The sequence below is a fragment of the Cyclopterus lumpus genome, chromosome 13 (genome assembly GCF_009769545.1).
Source record: "Cyclopterus lumpus isolate fCycLum1 chromosome 13, fCycLum1.pri, whole genome shotgun sequence".
NCBI lineage: Eukaryota > Metazoa > Chordata > Actinopteri > Perciformes > Cyclopteridae > Cyclopterus > Cyclopterus lumpus.
This window is the reverse complement of record NC_046978.1, coordinates 17,806,608-17,822,352: the sequence shown is the minus strand read 5'-3', so window position 1 is coordinate 17,822,352 and position 15,745 is coordinate 17,806,608. Positions and strand designations below refer to the sequence as shown.

General features: G+C 49.1%; 2 protein-coding genes across 2 annotated transcripts; both read right to left on the bottom strand.

Annotated features, from left to right (window-relative positions):
* Positions 1–151: 151 nt before the first annotated feature.
* Positions 152–1,959, bottom strand: LOC117741823 (serine/threonine-protein kinase pim-1-like). The gene is made up of 6 exons (XM_034549052.1): positions 1,635–1,959; positions 1,274–1,476; positions 918–1,175; positions 646–826; positions 368–529; positions 152–269 (listed from the first exon to the last, which is right to left on the bottom strand). The coding sequence occupies exons 1-6, from the start codon at positions 1,957–1,959 to the stop codon at positions 178–180; spliced, it is 1,221 nt and encodes a 406-aa protein (XP_034404943.1). The 3' UTR covers positions 152–177.
* Positions 1,960–13,451: 11,492 nt separating this feature from the next.
* LOC117742014 (serine/threonine-protein kinase pim-1-like) lies at positions 13,452–15,314 on the bottom strand. The gene is made up of 6 exons (XM_034549341.1): positions 14,949–15,314; positions 14,588–14,790; positions 14,218–14,475; positions 13,946–14,126; positions 13,668–13,829; positions 13,452–13,569 (listed from the first exon to the last, which is right to left on the bottom strand). Exons 1-6 carry the CDS (start codon positions 15,271–15,273, stop codon positions 13,478–13,480), a joined length of 1,221 nt encoding a protein of 406 aa, XP_034405232.1. The 5' UTR covers positions 15,274–15,314; the 3' UTR covers positions 13,452–13,477.
* Between the last annotated feature and the right edge of the window lie 431 nt (positions 15,315–15,745).

Below are 15,745 nucleotides of genomic sequence, written 5' to 3'. Positions count from 1 at the left end.
TGGCACCAGATCACATATATCATATATATCACATATATCACATATATCACATATGTTCCAATTTAAAACACAGAGGGCTCAACCCTCGGGAGCAATTTAGGTTCAGTGTCTTGCTCAAGGACACTTGGACATTTCAATGTATGCGTGTGTTTGTGTGTGTGTGGGTGTAGTGTGATACTATCTCAGCCACGGGTGATTCCTCATCTGCTCCAGGGTGAACCGCTGATCCGGATTCACATGCATGCACGCCTTGTAGAAATCTTTGCAATCTGGAGAGAAAGAAAGAGAAGAAAGGGTGAGGTCCTGTGATCCATCACAACGTGAATAGATTTGTGTCTGCCGACATATTTGTGTATGTTTTTCTTACATTCGGAAAGCCACCAACTGTTCTTCAGCTTCTGAAAGGACAGGTGCCCGCTAGATGCCACGCCTTGGAGCATGGCGAACAGGACCACTCCGATCTGGTATACTGTCGAGGGTCCGGCTTCGTATTCCTGCCGACGGTGCCACTCTGGGGGGACGAAAGAACCTAAAATATACAGACATAATAAAGAGACAGTGAGGAGGAGGAGGAGCTTTGTTTCAATGTAAAAGTCACCGATAAATAATGTTAATAAAGAGCAGGAGTGAAGCTGGACTTCTTACCATAAAAGTTGCTATAGGTGTCTCCGTCTCCGTCGAAGCAGCTCAAACCGAAGTCGATGAGGCGAACTCGCGGCGACTTCATGCAGGTCTCAATAAGAAGATTTTCGGGTTTAATGTCACGGTGGAAAATGTGCTTCTGCTTGAGGTCAATGGCTGCATCCAGCAGCTGATTAATTATAATCTGAAAGACAAAAAGAGAGAGTTGAGGGATCAGAGATGATGCTTGGACATGTTTTCATGGCTGTGACTCTGAGATGACTACAGCAGCTTACCTTGGCTTCCGTTTCTATCAAGTGGCCTCCTTTGCCTTGGATGTAGTTGGCGAGGTCTACGGCCGGCAACGGTCTCTCCAGCACCAGGATCAGCCCCTGTTCCTCAACGTACCAGTCCAGTAGGTCAACTGGTGCTGAATGCCGCTCTGAGTTGGCCTGTAGATGCTCTAGGACAGCGACCTCCATGGGGATCGTGTACCCATCATCTTCTTGGTAAAGGGTGAGATGGTGTTTCCTGTCGATATGCTTGATGGCGACCTAAGAGATAGAAACAAGACTTTTTGGTTACACTTTCTGACCGTACTGTGCATGTGTGTGTCTGCATGTGTGTGCAAGAAAATGTGAGGAACACTTACGGGTAGATTATCCGCTCTGCGGTAGCCAGCAAACACGCATCCAAACGATCCTTGGCCAAGTTTCTTCAGCTGCTGGTACTTGGCCTTAAACACGTCTGACTCGTCTAGAAGCCTGTACTTCTTCTCAACCGGTCCTTCATCGTCGACCGCCTTCCTCTTAGCGCTTCCCTCGCTCAGAGCCGCCTCGGGTGTGTTTCTGCTTTCTAGAGATGGGAGAAAAAACATCACAACATGAATTTACCGGCATTCACAACACGAGCGAGGACAAAGAGTCCCTCAAACTAAAAGACAAGACAATCATTCAATGTCTCTTAAATCATTTATAGCAGAATAATGGTTAAAATATCGGCATAAAGCTTACCAGTGTCCTCTGAGCTGAACAACTCACCGCTCCACGGGAAGGGGCCCGGTTTCCTGCTTCTTTTCCAGGGTGGGCTTTCCCCATCTTCTGTCTGTTTCCTCTTCCCTCCTCCATCGACAACACCAATGTCTTCTGAGCTGGACGGTAACTCATCGTTCTGCGGGGAGGAGTCCCGTTTCCTACTTCTTTTCCTCGGTAGGCTTTCCCCATCTTCTGTCCGTTTCCTCTTCCCTCCTCCAGCGACGACACCAATGTCTTCTGAGTTTGAAGGCAACTCCTTCTCCTTCTCCACAGCTGTGAAGAGCTTTCCAAATACTTTACCCATTATAACTGAAGATGGCTGAAGAGCTTTCGTAAAAACGTTAGTGTTTGTTGCTGCAAGGCTGGATGGACTATATATAATGGAACTGGCACGGAATGTTCAAGTGCTGTACATTCCGGGCCTTTGAGGTCACAGCCTGTGACATCACCGTGTTCCGTAATATGCAAATGAGGGTAAATTCTGTGTGTTTATACGTAAACATGGAGGTATCCACTGAATACATTCAATACTACGTGTATGAGCATACACTTTAACCCCCTTTACATAATTTCTTAAATTCACCTTTTTTTTTTTTTAGAGGCACTTGCATTTGATACATGTGATATACATTAAAAAAATTGCATAACAATCTCAGCTATCGATTTAATGAAGCACCAGTTGTCTACAGTGTAAAAAAAGGTAATTTGGCCCTAAAGCTGAAAAGTTGAAGTCTGATTTATTAAAGATTCTTCAAATGGCTTGTGAAAACATACCTTTACTCATGTGGATGAACTGTTTTGGTGCTGGAAACTGGTTTACGAAAAAACCTTAGGTTCACAAAAGTCGTGGAATATATGAATACAATAGTAAATACATGTAATAAATGTCTAAAACCAAATTTCTTTTAATCGTTTTTTTGGGTAAAAGTGTTCTACTTTCACCAAATGTGAGAGGGACTGGGATAAAATGGGACTGAGGAATGACTTCATATTACAGATCAAGCATCATGTGATGTATGCAAATAATAATAATAAAAGACAGAGCTGCTGCTGCAAATGGAATTAAGAGGGAATCAAAACTGTTAATCGGTTTTATTAATGTCCTCTTTTTTTGCTCATTTATTACTTTCATGTTAATATTTACAAATCAAAGAATTTGCGTATTAAAAAAATCTTTACAAATCAAACTCATGCTGCACCGTACAAAACCTAATAGCCTCCAAACAGCTTTAACTATTATTTGCTCCCATATAAATATAATAATAATAATAATAATACTCGGTGCTCTCGAACAGTATGGACTATTAGAATAGAGGGATCTCTGCCGGTGGTTTTCGTCCCAGGAGGGTTATGACCCATGAAGGGGGCCACTCTACGATCATCTGTGATCCTCTTCTCCTTCCGTGCATAGAGTCCGTCCATCTTCCCGCTTGCCCCTCGTCACGTCTTGCCGATTCCCACTCGGATCCTCGCCCTCTGCCCGTCTCCTCCCCCTTCGCAGACTCATCTTCTTTCCCACTCTCCTCTTTGCCCTCGTCGTCCGTCACAGTTGATGTGAAATACAGACCTTTTTGATACCGACCTTCCAGGATTATTGACATGTTTCAACATGTGCAAGATTAACAGTATTAAAACATTTCAAGTAAAACATTTCAAAAGAAAAGATACATTTATTTAGTTTCCATTTTATTATTTTCAAAGCAGCAGCAGCTCCGGTCAGTCGGTAGGTAGGTAGCAGCAGCAGCTCTGGTTGGTCGGTAGGTAGGTAGCAGCAGCAGCTCTGGTTGGTCGGTAGGTAGGTAGCAGCAGCAGCTCTGGTTGGTCGGTAGGTAGGTAGCAGCAAATAGGCAGAAGCAGCAGCAGCTCCGGTCGGTCGGTAGGTAGGTAGATAGCAAAAGCAGCAGCAGGTAGGTAGAAGCAGCTCCAGTCAGTCAGTAGGTAGGTAGGTAGGAGCAGCAGAAGCAAAATTAGCTCCGGTCGGTCGGTAGGTAGGTAGCAGAAGCAGGAAGGTAGAAAAAGCTCCGGTCGGTCGGTAGGTAGGTAGCAGCAGCAGGTAGGTAGGTTGAAGCAGCAGCAGCTCCGGTCAGTCTGTCCGTCTGTCGGTAGGTAGGTAGGTATCAGCAGCAGGTAGGTAGGTTGAAGCAGCTGCAGCTCAGGTAGATAGGTAGCAGCAGCAACTCCGGTCAGTCGGTCAGTCTGTCGGTAGGTAGGTAGGTAGGTAGCAGCAGCAGGTAGGTAGAAGCAGCAGCAGCTCCGGTCGGTCTGTCGGTAGGTAGGTAGCAAAAGCAGCAGCAGGTAGGTAGAAGCAGCTCCAGTCAGTCGGTTGGTCAGTAGGTAGGTAGCAGCAGCAGCTCCGGTCGGTTGGTCGGTAGCTAGGAGCAGCAGCTGCAGGTAGGTAGAAGCAAAATTAGCTCCGGTCGGTCGGTAGGTACGTAGGTAGGTAGCAGAAGCAGGAAGGTAGAAGCAGCTCCGGTCGGTCGGTAGGTAGGTAGCAGCACCAGGTAGGTAGGTAGCAGCAGCAGCTCCGGTCGGTCAGTCTGTCGGTAGGTAGGTAGCAGCAGCAGCAGGAAGGTAGAAGCAGCTCCGGTCGGTCGGTAGGTAGGTAGGTAGCAGCAGCAGGAAGGTAGAAGCAGCTCCGGTCGGTCGGTAGGTAGGTAGGTAGCAGCAGCAGGAAGGTAGAAGCAGCTCCGGTCGGTCGGTAGATAGGTAGGTAGCAGCAGCAGGAAGGTAGAAGCAGCTCCGGTCGGTCGGTAGGTAGGTAGCAGCAGCAGGTAGGTAGGTTGAAGCAGCAGCAGCTCCGGTAGATAGGTAGCAGCAGCAACTCCGGTCGGTCGGTCAATCTGTCGGTAGGTAGGTAGCAGCAGCAGCTCCGGTCGGTAGGTAGGTAGCTAGGTAACAGCAGAGGGTAGGTAGAAGCAGCAATAGCTCTGGTAGATAGGTAGCGATAGGTAGCAGCAGCAACTCCGGTCGGTCGGTCAGTCTGTTGTTAGGTAGCAGCAGCAGGTAGGTAGAACTAGCAGCAGCTCCAGTAGGTAGGTAGGTAGCAGCAGCAGGTATGTAGAAGCAGCAGCAGCTCCGGTAGGTAGGTAGGTAGATAGGAGCAGCAGGTAGGTAGAAGCAGCAGCAGGTAGGTAGGTATAAACAGCAGCAGCTCCGGTCAGTCGGTCGGTAGATAGCTAGGTAGGTAGGTAGGTAGCAGCAGCAGGCAGGTAGAAGCAGCAGCAGCTCCGGTCAGTCGGTTGGTAGATAGCTAGGTAGGTAGGTAGGTAGCAGCAGCAGGCAGGTAGAAGCAGCAGCAGCTCCGGTAGGTAGGTAGGTAGGTAGCAGCAGCAGGCAGGTAGAAGCAGCTGCAGCTCCGGTCAGTCGGTCGGTAGATAGCTAGGTAACTAGGTAGCAGCAGCAGGTATGTAGAAGCAGCAGCAGCTCCGGTAGGTAGCAGCAGCAGCTCCGGTAGGTAGCAGCAGCAGGTAGGTAGAAGCAGCAGCAGCTCCGGTCAGTCGGTCGGTAGATAGCTAGGTAGGTAGGTAGCAGCAGCAGGCAGGTAGAAGTAGGAGCAGCTCCGGTCAGTCGGTCGGTAGATAGCTAGGCAGCTCCGGTAGGTAGGTAGTTAGGTAGCAGCAGCAGGCAGGTAGAAGCAGCAGCAGCTCCGGTCAGTCGGTTGGTAGATAGCTAGGTAGGTAGGTAGGTAGCAGCAGGTAGGTAGAAGTAGCAGCAGCTCCGGTAGGTAAGTAGGTAGCAGCAGCAGGCAGGTAGAAGTAGCAGCAGCTCCGGTAGGTAGGTAAGTAGGTAGCAGCAGCAGGCAGGTAGAAGCAGCAGCAGCTCCGTTAGGTAGGTAGGTAGGTAGCAGCAGCAGGTAGGTAGAAGCAGCAGCAGCTCCGGTCGGTCGGTCGGTAGGTAGGTAGCAAGGTAAGAGCAGAGGGTAGGTAGAAGCAGCAATAGCTCTATTAGATAGGTAGCATCAGCAACTCCGGTCGGTCGGTCAGTCTGTCGGTAGGTAGCAGCAGCAGCAGGTAGGTAGAACTAGCAGCAGCTCCAGTAGTTAGGTAGGTAGCAGCAGCAGGTATGTAGAAGCAGCTGCAGCTCCGGTCAGTCGATCGGTAGATAGCTAGGTAGCTAGGTAGCAGCAGCAGGTAGGTAGAAGCAGCAGCAGCTCCGGTCAGACGGTTGGTAGATAGCTAGGTAGCAGCAGCAGGTAGGTATAAGCAGCAGCAGCTCCGGTCAGTCGGTCGGTAGATAGCTAGGTAGCAGCAGCAGGTCGGTATAAGCAGCAGCAGCTCCGGTCAGTCGGTTGGTAGATAGCTAGGTAGGTAGGTAGGTAGCAGCAGGTAGGTTGAAGTAGCAGCAGCTCCGGTAGGTAAGTAGGTAGCAGCAGCAGGCAGGTAGAAGTAGCAGCAGCTCCGGTAGGTAGGTAAGTAGGTAGCAGCAGCAGGCAGGTAGAAGCAGCAGCAGCTCCGGTAGGTAGGTAGCTAGGTAGCAGCAGCAGGCAGGTAGAAGCAGCTGCAGCTCCGGTCAGTCGGTCGGTAGATAGCTAAGTAGCTAGGTAGCAGCAGCAGGTAGGTAGAAGCAGCAGCAGCTCCGGTCAGTCGGTTGGTAGATAGCTAGGTAGGTAGGTAGGTAGCAGCAGCAGGCAGGTAGAAGCAGCAGCAGCTCCGGTCAGTCGGTCGGTAGATAGCTAGGTAGGTAGGTAGCAGCAGCAGGCAGGTTGAACCAGCAGCAGCTCCGGTAGATAGGTAGCAGCAGCAACTCTGGTCGGTCGGTCAATCTGTCGGTAGGTAGGTAGGTAGGTAGGTAGCAGCAGCAGGTAGGTAGAAGCAGCAGCAGCTCCGGTCGGTCGGTCGGTAGGTAGGATGCAAGGTAAGAGCAGAGGGTAGGTAGAAGCAGCAATAGCTCTATTAGATAGGTAGCAGCAGCAACTCCGGTCGGTCGGTCAGTCTGTCGGTAGGTAGCAGCAGCAGGTAGGTAGAACTAGCAGCAGCTCCAGTAGGTAGGTAGGTAGCTGCAGCAGGTAGGTAGAACTAGCAGCAGCTCCAGTAGTTAGGTAGGTAGCAGCAGCAGGTATGTAGAAGCAGCAGCATCTCCGGTAGGTAGGTAGCAGCAGCAGGCAGGTAGGTAGGTACGTACGTAGATAGGAGCAGCAGGTAGGTAGAAGCAGCAGTAGGCAGGTAGGTAGCTAGGTAGCAGCAGCAGGTAGGTATAAGCAGCAGCAGCTCCGGTCAGTCGGTCGGTAGATAGCTAGGTAACTAGGTAGCAGCAGCAGGTAGGTATAAGCAGCAGCAGCTCTGGTCAGTCGGTTGGTAGATAGCTAGGTAGCAGCAGCAGGTAGGTATAAGCAGCAGCAGCTCCGGTCAGTCGGTCGGTAGATAGCTAGGTAGCAGCAGCAGGTCGGTATAAGCAGCAGCAGCTCCGGTCAGTCGGTTGGTAGATAGCTAGGTAGGTAGGTAGGTAGCAGCAGGTAGGTAGAAGTAGCAGCAGCTCCGGTAGGTAAGTAGGTAGCAGCAGCAGGCAGGTAGAAGTAGCAGCAGCTCCGGTAGGTAGGTAAGTAGGTAGCAGCAGCAGGCAGGTAGAAGCAGCAGCAGCTCCGGTAGGTAGGTAGGTAGGTAGCAGCAGCAGGTAGGTAGAAGCAGCAGCAGCTCCGGTCGGTCGGTCGGTAGGTAGGTAGCAAGGTAAGAGCAGAGGGTAGGTAGAAGCAGCAATAGCTCTATTAGATAGGTAGCAGCAGCAACTCCGGTCGGTCGGTCAGTCTGTCGGTAGGTAGCAGCAGCAGGTAGGTAGAACTAGCAGCAGCTCCAGTAGTTAGGTAGGTAGCAGCAGCAGGTATGTAGAAGCAGCTGCAGCTCCGGTCAGTCGATCGGTAGATAGCTAGGTAGCTAGGTAGCAGCAGCAGGTAGGTAGAAGCAGCAGCAGCTCCGGTCAGACAGTTGGTAGATAGCTAGGTAGCTAGGTAGGTAGCAGCAGCAGCAGCTCCGGTCAGTTGGTTGGTAGATAGATAGGTAGCTAGGTAGGTAGCAGCAGCAGGCAGGTAGAAGCAGCAGCAGCTCCGGTCAGTCGGTCGGTAGATAGCTAGGTAGGTAGGTAGCAGCAGCAGGCAGGTTGAAGCAGCAGCAGCTCCGGTAGATAGGTAGCAGCAGCAACTCTGGTTGGTCAGTCAATCTGTCGGTAGGTAGGTAGGTAGCAGCAGCAGGCAGGTAGAAGCAGCAGCAGCTCCGGTCAGTCGGTTGGTAGGTAGCTAGGTAGGTAGCAGCAGCAGCAGCTCCGGTCAGTTGGTTGGTAGATAGCTAGGTAGGTAGGTAGCAGCAGCAGGCAGGTTGAAGCAGCAGCAGCTCCGGTAGATAGGTAGCAGCAGCAACTCTGGTCGGTCGGTCAATCTGTCGGTAGGTAGGTAGGTAGGTAGGTAGCAGCAGCAGGTAGGTAGAAGCAGCAGCAGCTCCGGTCGGTCGGTAGGTAGGTAGCAAGGTAAGAGCAGAGGGTAGGTAGAAGCAGCAATAGCTCTATTAGATAGGTAGCAGCAGCAACTCCGGTCGGTCGGTGAGTCTGTCGGTAGGTAGCAGCAGCAGGTAGGTAGAACTAGCAGCAGCTCCAGTAGGTAGGTAGGTAGCAGCAGCAGGTAGGTAGAACTAGCAGCAGCTCCAGTAGTTAGGTAGGTAGCAGCAGCAGGTATGTAGAAGCAGCAGCAGCTCCGGTAGGTAGGTAGCAGCAGCAGGCAGGTAGGTAGGTACGTACGTAGATAGGAGCAGCAGGTAGGTAGAAGCAGCAGTAGGCAGGTAGGTAGCTAGGTAGCAGCAGCAGGTAGGTATAAGCAGCAGCAGCTCCGGTCAGTCGGTCGGTAGATAGCTAGGTAACTAGGTAGCAGCAGCAGGTAGGTATAAGCAGCAGCAGCTCCGGTCAGTCGGTCGGTAGATAGCTAGGTAGCAGCAGCAGGTAGGTATTAGCAGCAGCAGCTCCGGTCAGTCGGTCGGTAGATAGCTAGGTAGCAGCAGCAGGTAGGTATAAGCAGCAGCAGCTCCGGTCAGTCGGTTGGTAGATAGCTAGGTAGGTAGGTAGCAGCAGGTAGGTAGAAGTAGCAGCAGCTCCGGTAGGTAAGTAGGTAGCAGCAGCTGGCAGGTAGAAGTAGCAGCAGCTCCGGTAGGTAGGTAGCTAGGTAGCAGCAGCAGGCAGGTAGAAGCAGCTGCAGCTCCGGTCAGTCGGTCGGTAGATAGCTAGGTAGTTAGGTAGCAGCAGCAGGTAGGTAGAAGCAGCAGCAGCTCCGGTCAGTCGGTTGGTAGATAGCTAGGTAGGTAGGTAGGTAGCAGCAGCAGGTAGGTAGAAGTAGCAGCAGCTCCGGTAGGTAGGTAAGTAGGTAGCAGCAGCAGCAGGCAGGTAGAAGCAGCAGCAGCTCCGGTAGGTAGGTAGCTAGGTAGCAGCAGCAGGCAGGTAGAAGCAGCTGCAGCTCCGGTCAGTCGATCGGTAGATAGCTAGGTAGCTAGGTAGCAGCAGCAGGTAGGTAGAAGCAGCAGCAGCTCCGGTCAGTCGGTTGGTAGATAGCTAGGTAGCTAGGTAGGTAGCAGCAGCAGCAGCTCCGGTCAGTTGGTTGGTAGATAGCTAGGTAGCTAGGTAGGTAGCAGCAGCAGGCAGGTAGAAGCAGCAGCAGCTCCGGTCAGTCGGTCGGTAGATAGCTAGGTAGGTAGGTAGCAGCAGCAGGCAGGTTGAAGCAGCAGCAGCTCCGTTAGATAGGTAGCAGCAGCAACTCTGGTTGGTCGGTCAATTTGTCGGTAGGTAGGTAGGTAGCAGCAGCAGGTAGGTAGAAGCAGCAGCAGCTCCGGTCGGTCGGTCGGTAGGTAGGTAGCTAGGTAACAGCAGAGGGTAGGTAGAAGCAGCAATACCTCTATTAGATAGGTAGCAGCAGCAACTCCGGTTGGTCGGTCAGTCTGTCGGTAGGTAGGTAGGTAGGTAGGTAGCAGCAGCAGGTAGGTAGAACTAGCAGCAGCTCCAGTAGTTAGGTAGGTAGCAGCAGCAGGTATGTAGAAGCAGCAGCAGCTCCGGTAGGTAGGTAGCAGCAGCAGGCAGGTAGGTAGGTACGTACGTAGATAGGAGCAGCAGGTAGGTAGAAGCAGCAGTAGGCAGGTAGGTAGCTAGGTAGCAGCAGCAGGTAGGTATAAGCAGCAGCAGCTCCGGTCAGTCGGTCGGTAGATAGCTAGGTAACTAGGTAGCAGCAGCAGGTAGGTATAAGCAGCAGCAGCTCCGGTCAGTCGGTTGGTAGATAGCTAGGTAGCAGCAGCAGGTAGGTATAAGCAGCAGCAGCTCCGGTCAGTCGGTCGGTAGATAGCTAGGTAGCAGCAGCAGGTAGGTATAAGCAGCAGCAGCTCCGGTCAGTCGGTTGGTAGATAGCTAGGTAGGTAGGTAGGTAGCAGCAGGTAGGTAGAAGTAGCAGCAGCTCCGGTAGGTAAGTAGGTAGCAGCAGCAGGCAGGTAGAAGTAGCAGCAGCTCCGGTAGGTAGGTAAGTAGGTAGCAGCAGCAGGCAGGTAGAAGTAGCAGCAGCTCCGGTAGGTAGGTAAGTAGGTAGCAGCAGCAGGCAGGTAGAAGCACCAGCAGCTCCGGTCGGTAGATAGCTAGGTAGCTAGGTAGCAGCAGCAGGTAGGTAGAAGCAGCAGCAGCTCCGGTCAGTCGGTTGGTAGATAGCTAGGTAGGTAGGTAGGTAGGTAGCAGCAGCAGGTAGGTAGAAGTAGCAGCAGCTCCGGTAGGTAGGTAAGTAGGTAGCAGCAGCAGCAGGCAGGTAGAAGCAGCAGCAGCTCCGGTAGGTAGTTAGCTAGGTAGCTAGGTAGCAGCAGCAGGTAGGTAGAAGCAGCAGCAGCTCCGGTCAGTCGGTTGGTAGATAGCTAGGTAGGTAGGTAGGTAGCAGCAGCAGGTAGGTAGAAGTAGCAGCAGCTCCGGTAGGTAGGTAAGTAGGTAGCAGCAGCAGCAGGCAGGTAGAAGCAGCTGCAGCTCCGGTCAGTCGATCGGTAGATAGCTAGGTAGCTAGGTAGCAGCAGCAGGTAGGTAGAAGCAGCAGCAGCTCCGGTCAGTCGGTTGGTAGATAGCTAGGTATGTAGGTAGGTAGCAGCAGGTAGGTAGAAGCAGCAGCAGCTCCGGTCAGTCGGTCGGTAGATAGCTAGGTAGCAGCAGCAGGTAGGTAGAAGCAGCAGCAGCTCCGGTCAGTCGGTTGGTAGATAGCTAGGTAGCTAGGTAGCAGCAGCAGGCAGGTAGAAGCAGCAGCAGCTCCGGTCAGTCGGTCGGTAGATAGCTAGGTAGGTAGGTAGCAGCAGCAGCAGCTCCGGGCTGTCGGGAGGTAGGTAGGTAAATAAAAAGTCACGTTAAAGTTAAAGTTCGGATCTCGTTACGTTAAAGTTTCGTCACACACATCTTAATTATGTTAATGTTAATAATAATATGTTCCAATTTAAAACACAGAGGGCTCAACCCTCTGGAGCATTTTAGGTTCAGTGTCTTGCTCAAGGACACGTTTTAAATCTTCAATATTTAAATCTATGTGTGTGTAGTTTATATTTAAATGTACGTGTTTGTTTCAACTAATAACTGTCACACAAGGTGCCACCAGATCACATATATCATATACATCACATATATCACATATGTTCCAATTTAAAACACAGAGGGCTCAACCCTCGGGAGCAATTTAGGTTCAGTGTCTTGCTCCAGGACACTTGGACATTTAAATGTAGGCGTGTGTGTAGTGTGTGTGTAAATTTAAATGTAGGCGTTTGTTTGTATGTGATACTATTTAAGCTACGGGTGATTCCTCAGCTGCTCCAGGGGGAACCGCTGATCCGGGTCTGTATGCATGGATCGCGTTAAAGTAAAATTAAAGGTTCGGACCTCGTCACGTTAAAGTTAGAGTTTGGTCCTCGTCACACGTCTTTTTTCCTGGTCCAACGGGACAACTTCTTAATCCCTAGTTCCTGATCTAAAACTTGACTAGGGGCCTTATCTATCTTTTGGGGTGTTTAACTTGAATGTTCCAATATGTTCCAATTTAAAACACAGAGGGCTCAACCCTCGGGAGCAATTTAGGTTCAGTGTCTTGCTCCAGGACACTTGGACATTTAAATCTATGTGTGTGTAGTTTATATTTAAATGTAGGCGTTTGTTTGTGTGAAGTGATTGAACTAATAACTGTCACACAAGGTGGCACCAGATCACATATATCATATATATCACATATATCACATATGTTCCAATTTAAAACACAGAGGGCTCAACCCTCGGGAGCAATTTAGGTTCAGTGTCTTGCTCAAGGACACTTGGACATTTAAATCTACGTTTGTGTAGTTTATGTTTAAATTTAAATGTAGGCGTTTGTTTGTGTAAAGTGTGATACTATTTAAGCTACGGGTGATTCCTCAGCTGCTCCAGGGGGAACCGCTGATCCGGGTCTGTATGCATGCATCACGTTAAAGTAAAATTAAAGGTTCGGACCTCGTCACCTTAAAAGTTCGGACCTCGTCACATTAATGTAAAAGTTCGGATCTCGACACATTAAATTAAAAGTTTGGACCTCGTCACGTAAAGTTAGAGTTTGGTCCTCGTCACACGTCTTTTTTCCTGGTCCAACGGGACCACTTCTTAATCCCTAGTTCCTGATCTAAAACTTGACTTATGGGCCTTATCTATCTTTTGGGGTGTTTAACTTGAAGCAATTTAGGTTCAGTGTCTTGCTCGAGGACACTTGGACATTTAAATCTATGTGTGTGTAGTTTATATTTAAATGTAGGCGTTTGTTTGTGTGAAGTGATTGAACTAATAACTGTCACACAAGGTGCCACCAGATCACATATATCATATATATCACATATATCACATATGTTCCAATTTAAAACACAGAGGGCTCAACCCTCGGGAGCAATTTAGGTTCAGTGTCTTGCTCCAGGACACTTGGACATTTAAATCTACGTTTGTGTAGTTTATGTTTAAATTTAAATGTAGGTGTTTGTTAAGTGTGATACTATCTAAGCTACGGGTGATTCCTCAGCTGCTCCAGGGGGAACCGCTGATCCGGGTCCGTATGCATGTGTCACGTTAAAGTAAAAGTTTGGTCCTCGTCACACCTCTCTTTCGTCACACACTTCTTAATTATGTTAATCATAAGATCACATATATCATATATATCACATATATCACATATGTTCCAATTTAAAACACAGAGGGCTCAACCCTCGGGAGCAATTTAGGGTCAGTGTCTTGCTCAAGGACACTTGGACATTTAAATCTATGTGTGTGTAGTTTATATTTAAATGTAGGCGTTTGTTTGTGTGAAGTGATTGAACTAATAACTGTCACACAAGGTGGCACCAGATCACATATATGATATATATCACATATATCATATATATCACATATATCACATATGTTCCCATTTAAAACACAGAGGGCTCAACCCTCGGGAGCAATTTAGGTTCAGTGTCTTGCTCAAGGACACTTGGACATTTAAATCTACGTTTGTGTAGTTTATGTTTAAATTTAAATGTAGGTGTTTGTTAAGTGTGATACTATCTAAGCTACGGGTGATTCCTCAGCTGCTCCAGGGGGAACCGCTGATCCGGGTCCGTATGCATGCATCACGTTAAAGTTAAAGTTTGGTCCTCGTCACACCTCTCTTTCGTCACACACTTCTTAATTATGTTAATCATAAGATCACATATATCATATATATCACATATATCACATATGTTCCAATTTAAAACACAGAGGGCTCAACCCTCGGGAGCAATTTAGGGTCAGTGTCTTGCTCAAGGACACTTGGACATTTCAATGTATGCGTGTGTTTGTGTGTGTGTGGGTGTAGTGTGATACTATCTCAGCCACGGGTGATTCCTCATCTGCTCCAGGGTGAACCGCTGATCCGGATTCACATGCATGCACGCCTTGTAGAAATCTTTGCAATCTGGAGAGAAAGAAAGAGAAGAAAGGGTGAGGTCCTGTGATCCATCACAACGTGAATAGATTTGTGTCTGCCGACATATTTGTGTATGTTTCTCTTACATTCGGAAAGCCACCAACTGTTCTTCAGCTTCTGAAAGGACAGGTGCCCGCTAGATGCCACGCCTTGGAGCATGGCGAACAGGACCACTCCGATCTGGTATACTGTCGAGGGTCCGGCTTCGTATTCCTGCCGACGGTGCCACTCTGGGGGGACGAAAGAACCTAAAATATACAGACATAATAAAGAGACAGTGAGGAGGAGGAGGAGCTTTGTTTCAATGTAAAAGTCACCGATAAATAATGTTAATAAAGAGCAGGAGTGAAGCTGGACTTCTTACCATAAAAGTTGCTATAGGTGTCTCCGTCTCCGTCGAAGCAGCTCAAACCGAAGTCGATGAGGCGAACTCGCGGCGACTTCATGCAGGTCTCAATAAGAAGATTTTCGGGTTTAATGTCACGGTGGAAAATGTGCTTCTGCTTGAGGTCAATGGCTGCATCCAGCAGCTGATTAATTATAATCTGAAAGACAAAAAGAGAGAGTTGAGGGATCAGAGATGATGCTTGGACATGTTTTCATGGCTGTGACTCTGAGATGACTACAGCAGCTTACCTTGGCTTCCGTTTCTATCAAGTGGCCTCCTTTGCCTTGGATGTAGTTGGCGAGGTCTACGGCCGGCAACGGTCTCTCCAGCACCAGGATCAGCCCCTGTTCCTCAACGTACCAGTCCAGTAGGTCAACTGGTGCTGAATGCCGCTCTGAGTTGGCCTGTAGATGCTCTAGGACAGCGACCTCCATGGGGATCGTGTACCCATCATCTTCTTGGTAAAGGGTGAGATGGTGTTTCCTGTCGATATGCTTGATGGCGACCTAAGAGATAGAAACAAGACTTTTTGGTTACACTTTCTGACCGTACTGTGCATGTGTGTGTCTGCATGTGTGTGTCTGCATGTGTGTGCAAGAAAATGTGAGGAACACTTACGGGTAGATTATCCGCTCTGCGGTAGCCAGCAAACACGCATCCAAACGATCCTTGGCCAAGTTTCTTCAGCTGCTGGTACTTGGCCTTAAACACGTCTGACTCGTCTAGAAGCCTGTACTTCTTCTCAACCGGTCCTTCATCGTCGACCGCCTTCCTCTTAGCGCTTCCCTCGCTCAGAGCCGCCTCGGGTGTGTTTCTGCTTTCTAGAGATGGGAGAAAAAACATCACGACATGAATTTACCGGCATTCACAACACGAGCGAGGACAAAGAGTCCCTCAAACTAAAAGACAAGACAATCATTCAATGTCTCTTAAATCATTTATAGCAGAATAATGGTTAAAATATCGGCATAAAGCTTACCAGTGTCCTCTGAGCTGAACAACTCACCGCTCCACGGGAAGGGGCCCGGTTTCCTGCTTCTTTTCCAGGGTGGGCTTTCCCCATCTTCTGTCTGTTTCCTCTTCCCTCCTCCATCGACAACACCAATGTCTTCTGAGCTGGACGGCAACTCATCGTTCTGCGGGGAGGAGTCCCGTTTCCTACTTCTTTTCCTCGGTAGGCTTTCCCCATCTTCTGTCCGTTTCCTCTTCCCTCCTCCAGCGACGACACCAATGTCTTCTGAGTTTGAAGGCAACTCCTTCTCCTTCTCCACAGCTGTGAAGAGCTTTCCAAATACTTTACCCATTATAACTGAAGATGGCTGAAGAGCTTTCGTAAAAACGTTAGTGTTTGTTGCTGCAAGGCTGGATGGACTATATATAATGGAACTGGCACGGAATGTTCAAGTGCTGTACATTCCGGGCCTTTGAGGTCACAGCCTGTGACATCACCGTGTTCCGTAATATGCAAATGAGGGTAAATTCTGTGTGTTTATACGTAAACATGGAGGTATCCACTGAATACATTCAATACTACGTGTATGAGCATACAATTTAACCCCCTTTACATAATTTTTTTAATTCACCTCTTTTTTTTTTTTAGAGGTACTTGCATTTGATACATGTGATATACATTAAAAAAATTGCATAACAATCTCAGCTATCGATTTAATGAAGCACCAGTTGTCTACAGTGTAAAAAAAGGTAATTTGGCCCTAAAGCTGAAAAGTTGAAGTCTGATTTATTAAAGATTCTTCAAATGGCTTGTGAAAACATACC

What these genes read in the sequence shown, in the direction of transcription:
- LOC117741823 (XM_034549052.1), bottom strand. Translation starts at nt 1,959, where the DNA reads ATGGGTAAAGTATTTGGAAAGCTCTTCACAGCTGTGGAGAAGGAGAAG. An exon ending in GTTCAGCTCAGAGGACACTG is followed by an intron (nt 1,477 to 1,634) that starts GTAAGCTTTATG and finishes TCCCATCTCTAG; the next exon opens with AAAGCAGAAACACACCCGAG. An exon ending in CAGTTGGTGGCTTTCCGAAT is followed by an intron (nt 270 to 367) that starts GTAAGAAAAACA and finishes CTTTCTCTCCAG; the next exon opens with ATTGCAAAGATTTCTACAAG.
- LOC117742014 (XM_034549341.1), bottom strand. Translation starts at nt 15,273, where the DNA reads ATGGGTAAAGTATTTGGAAAGCTCTTCACAGCTGTGGAGAAGGAGAAG. An exon ending in GCAGAGCGGATAATCTACCC is followed by an intron (nt 14,476 to 14,587) that starts GTAAGTGTTCCT and finishes TCTATCTCTTAG; the next exon opens with GTCGCCATCAAGCATATCGA. An exon ending in CACCTATAGCAACTTTTATG is followed by an intron (nt 13,830 to 13,945) that starts GTAAGAAGTCCA and finishes TGTATATTTTAG; the next exon opens with GTTCTTTCGTCCCCCCAGAG.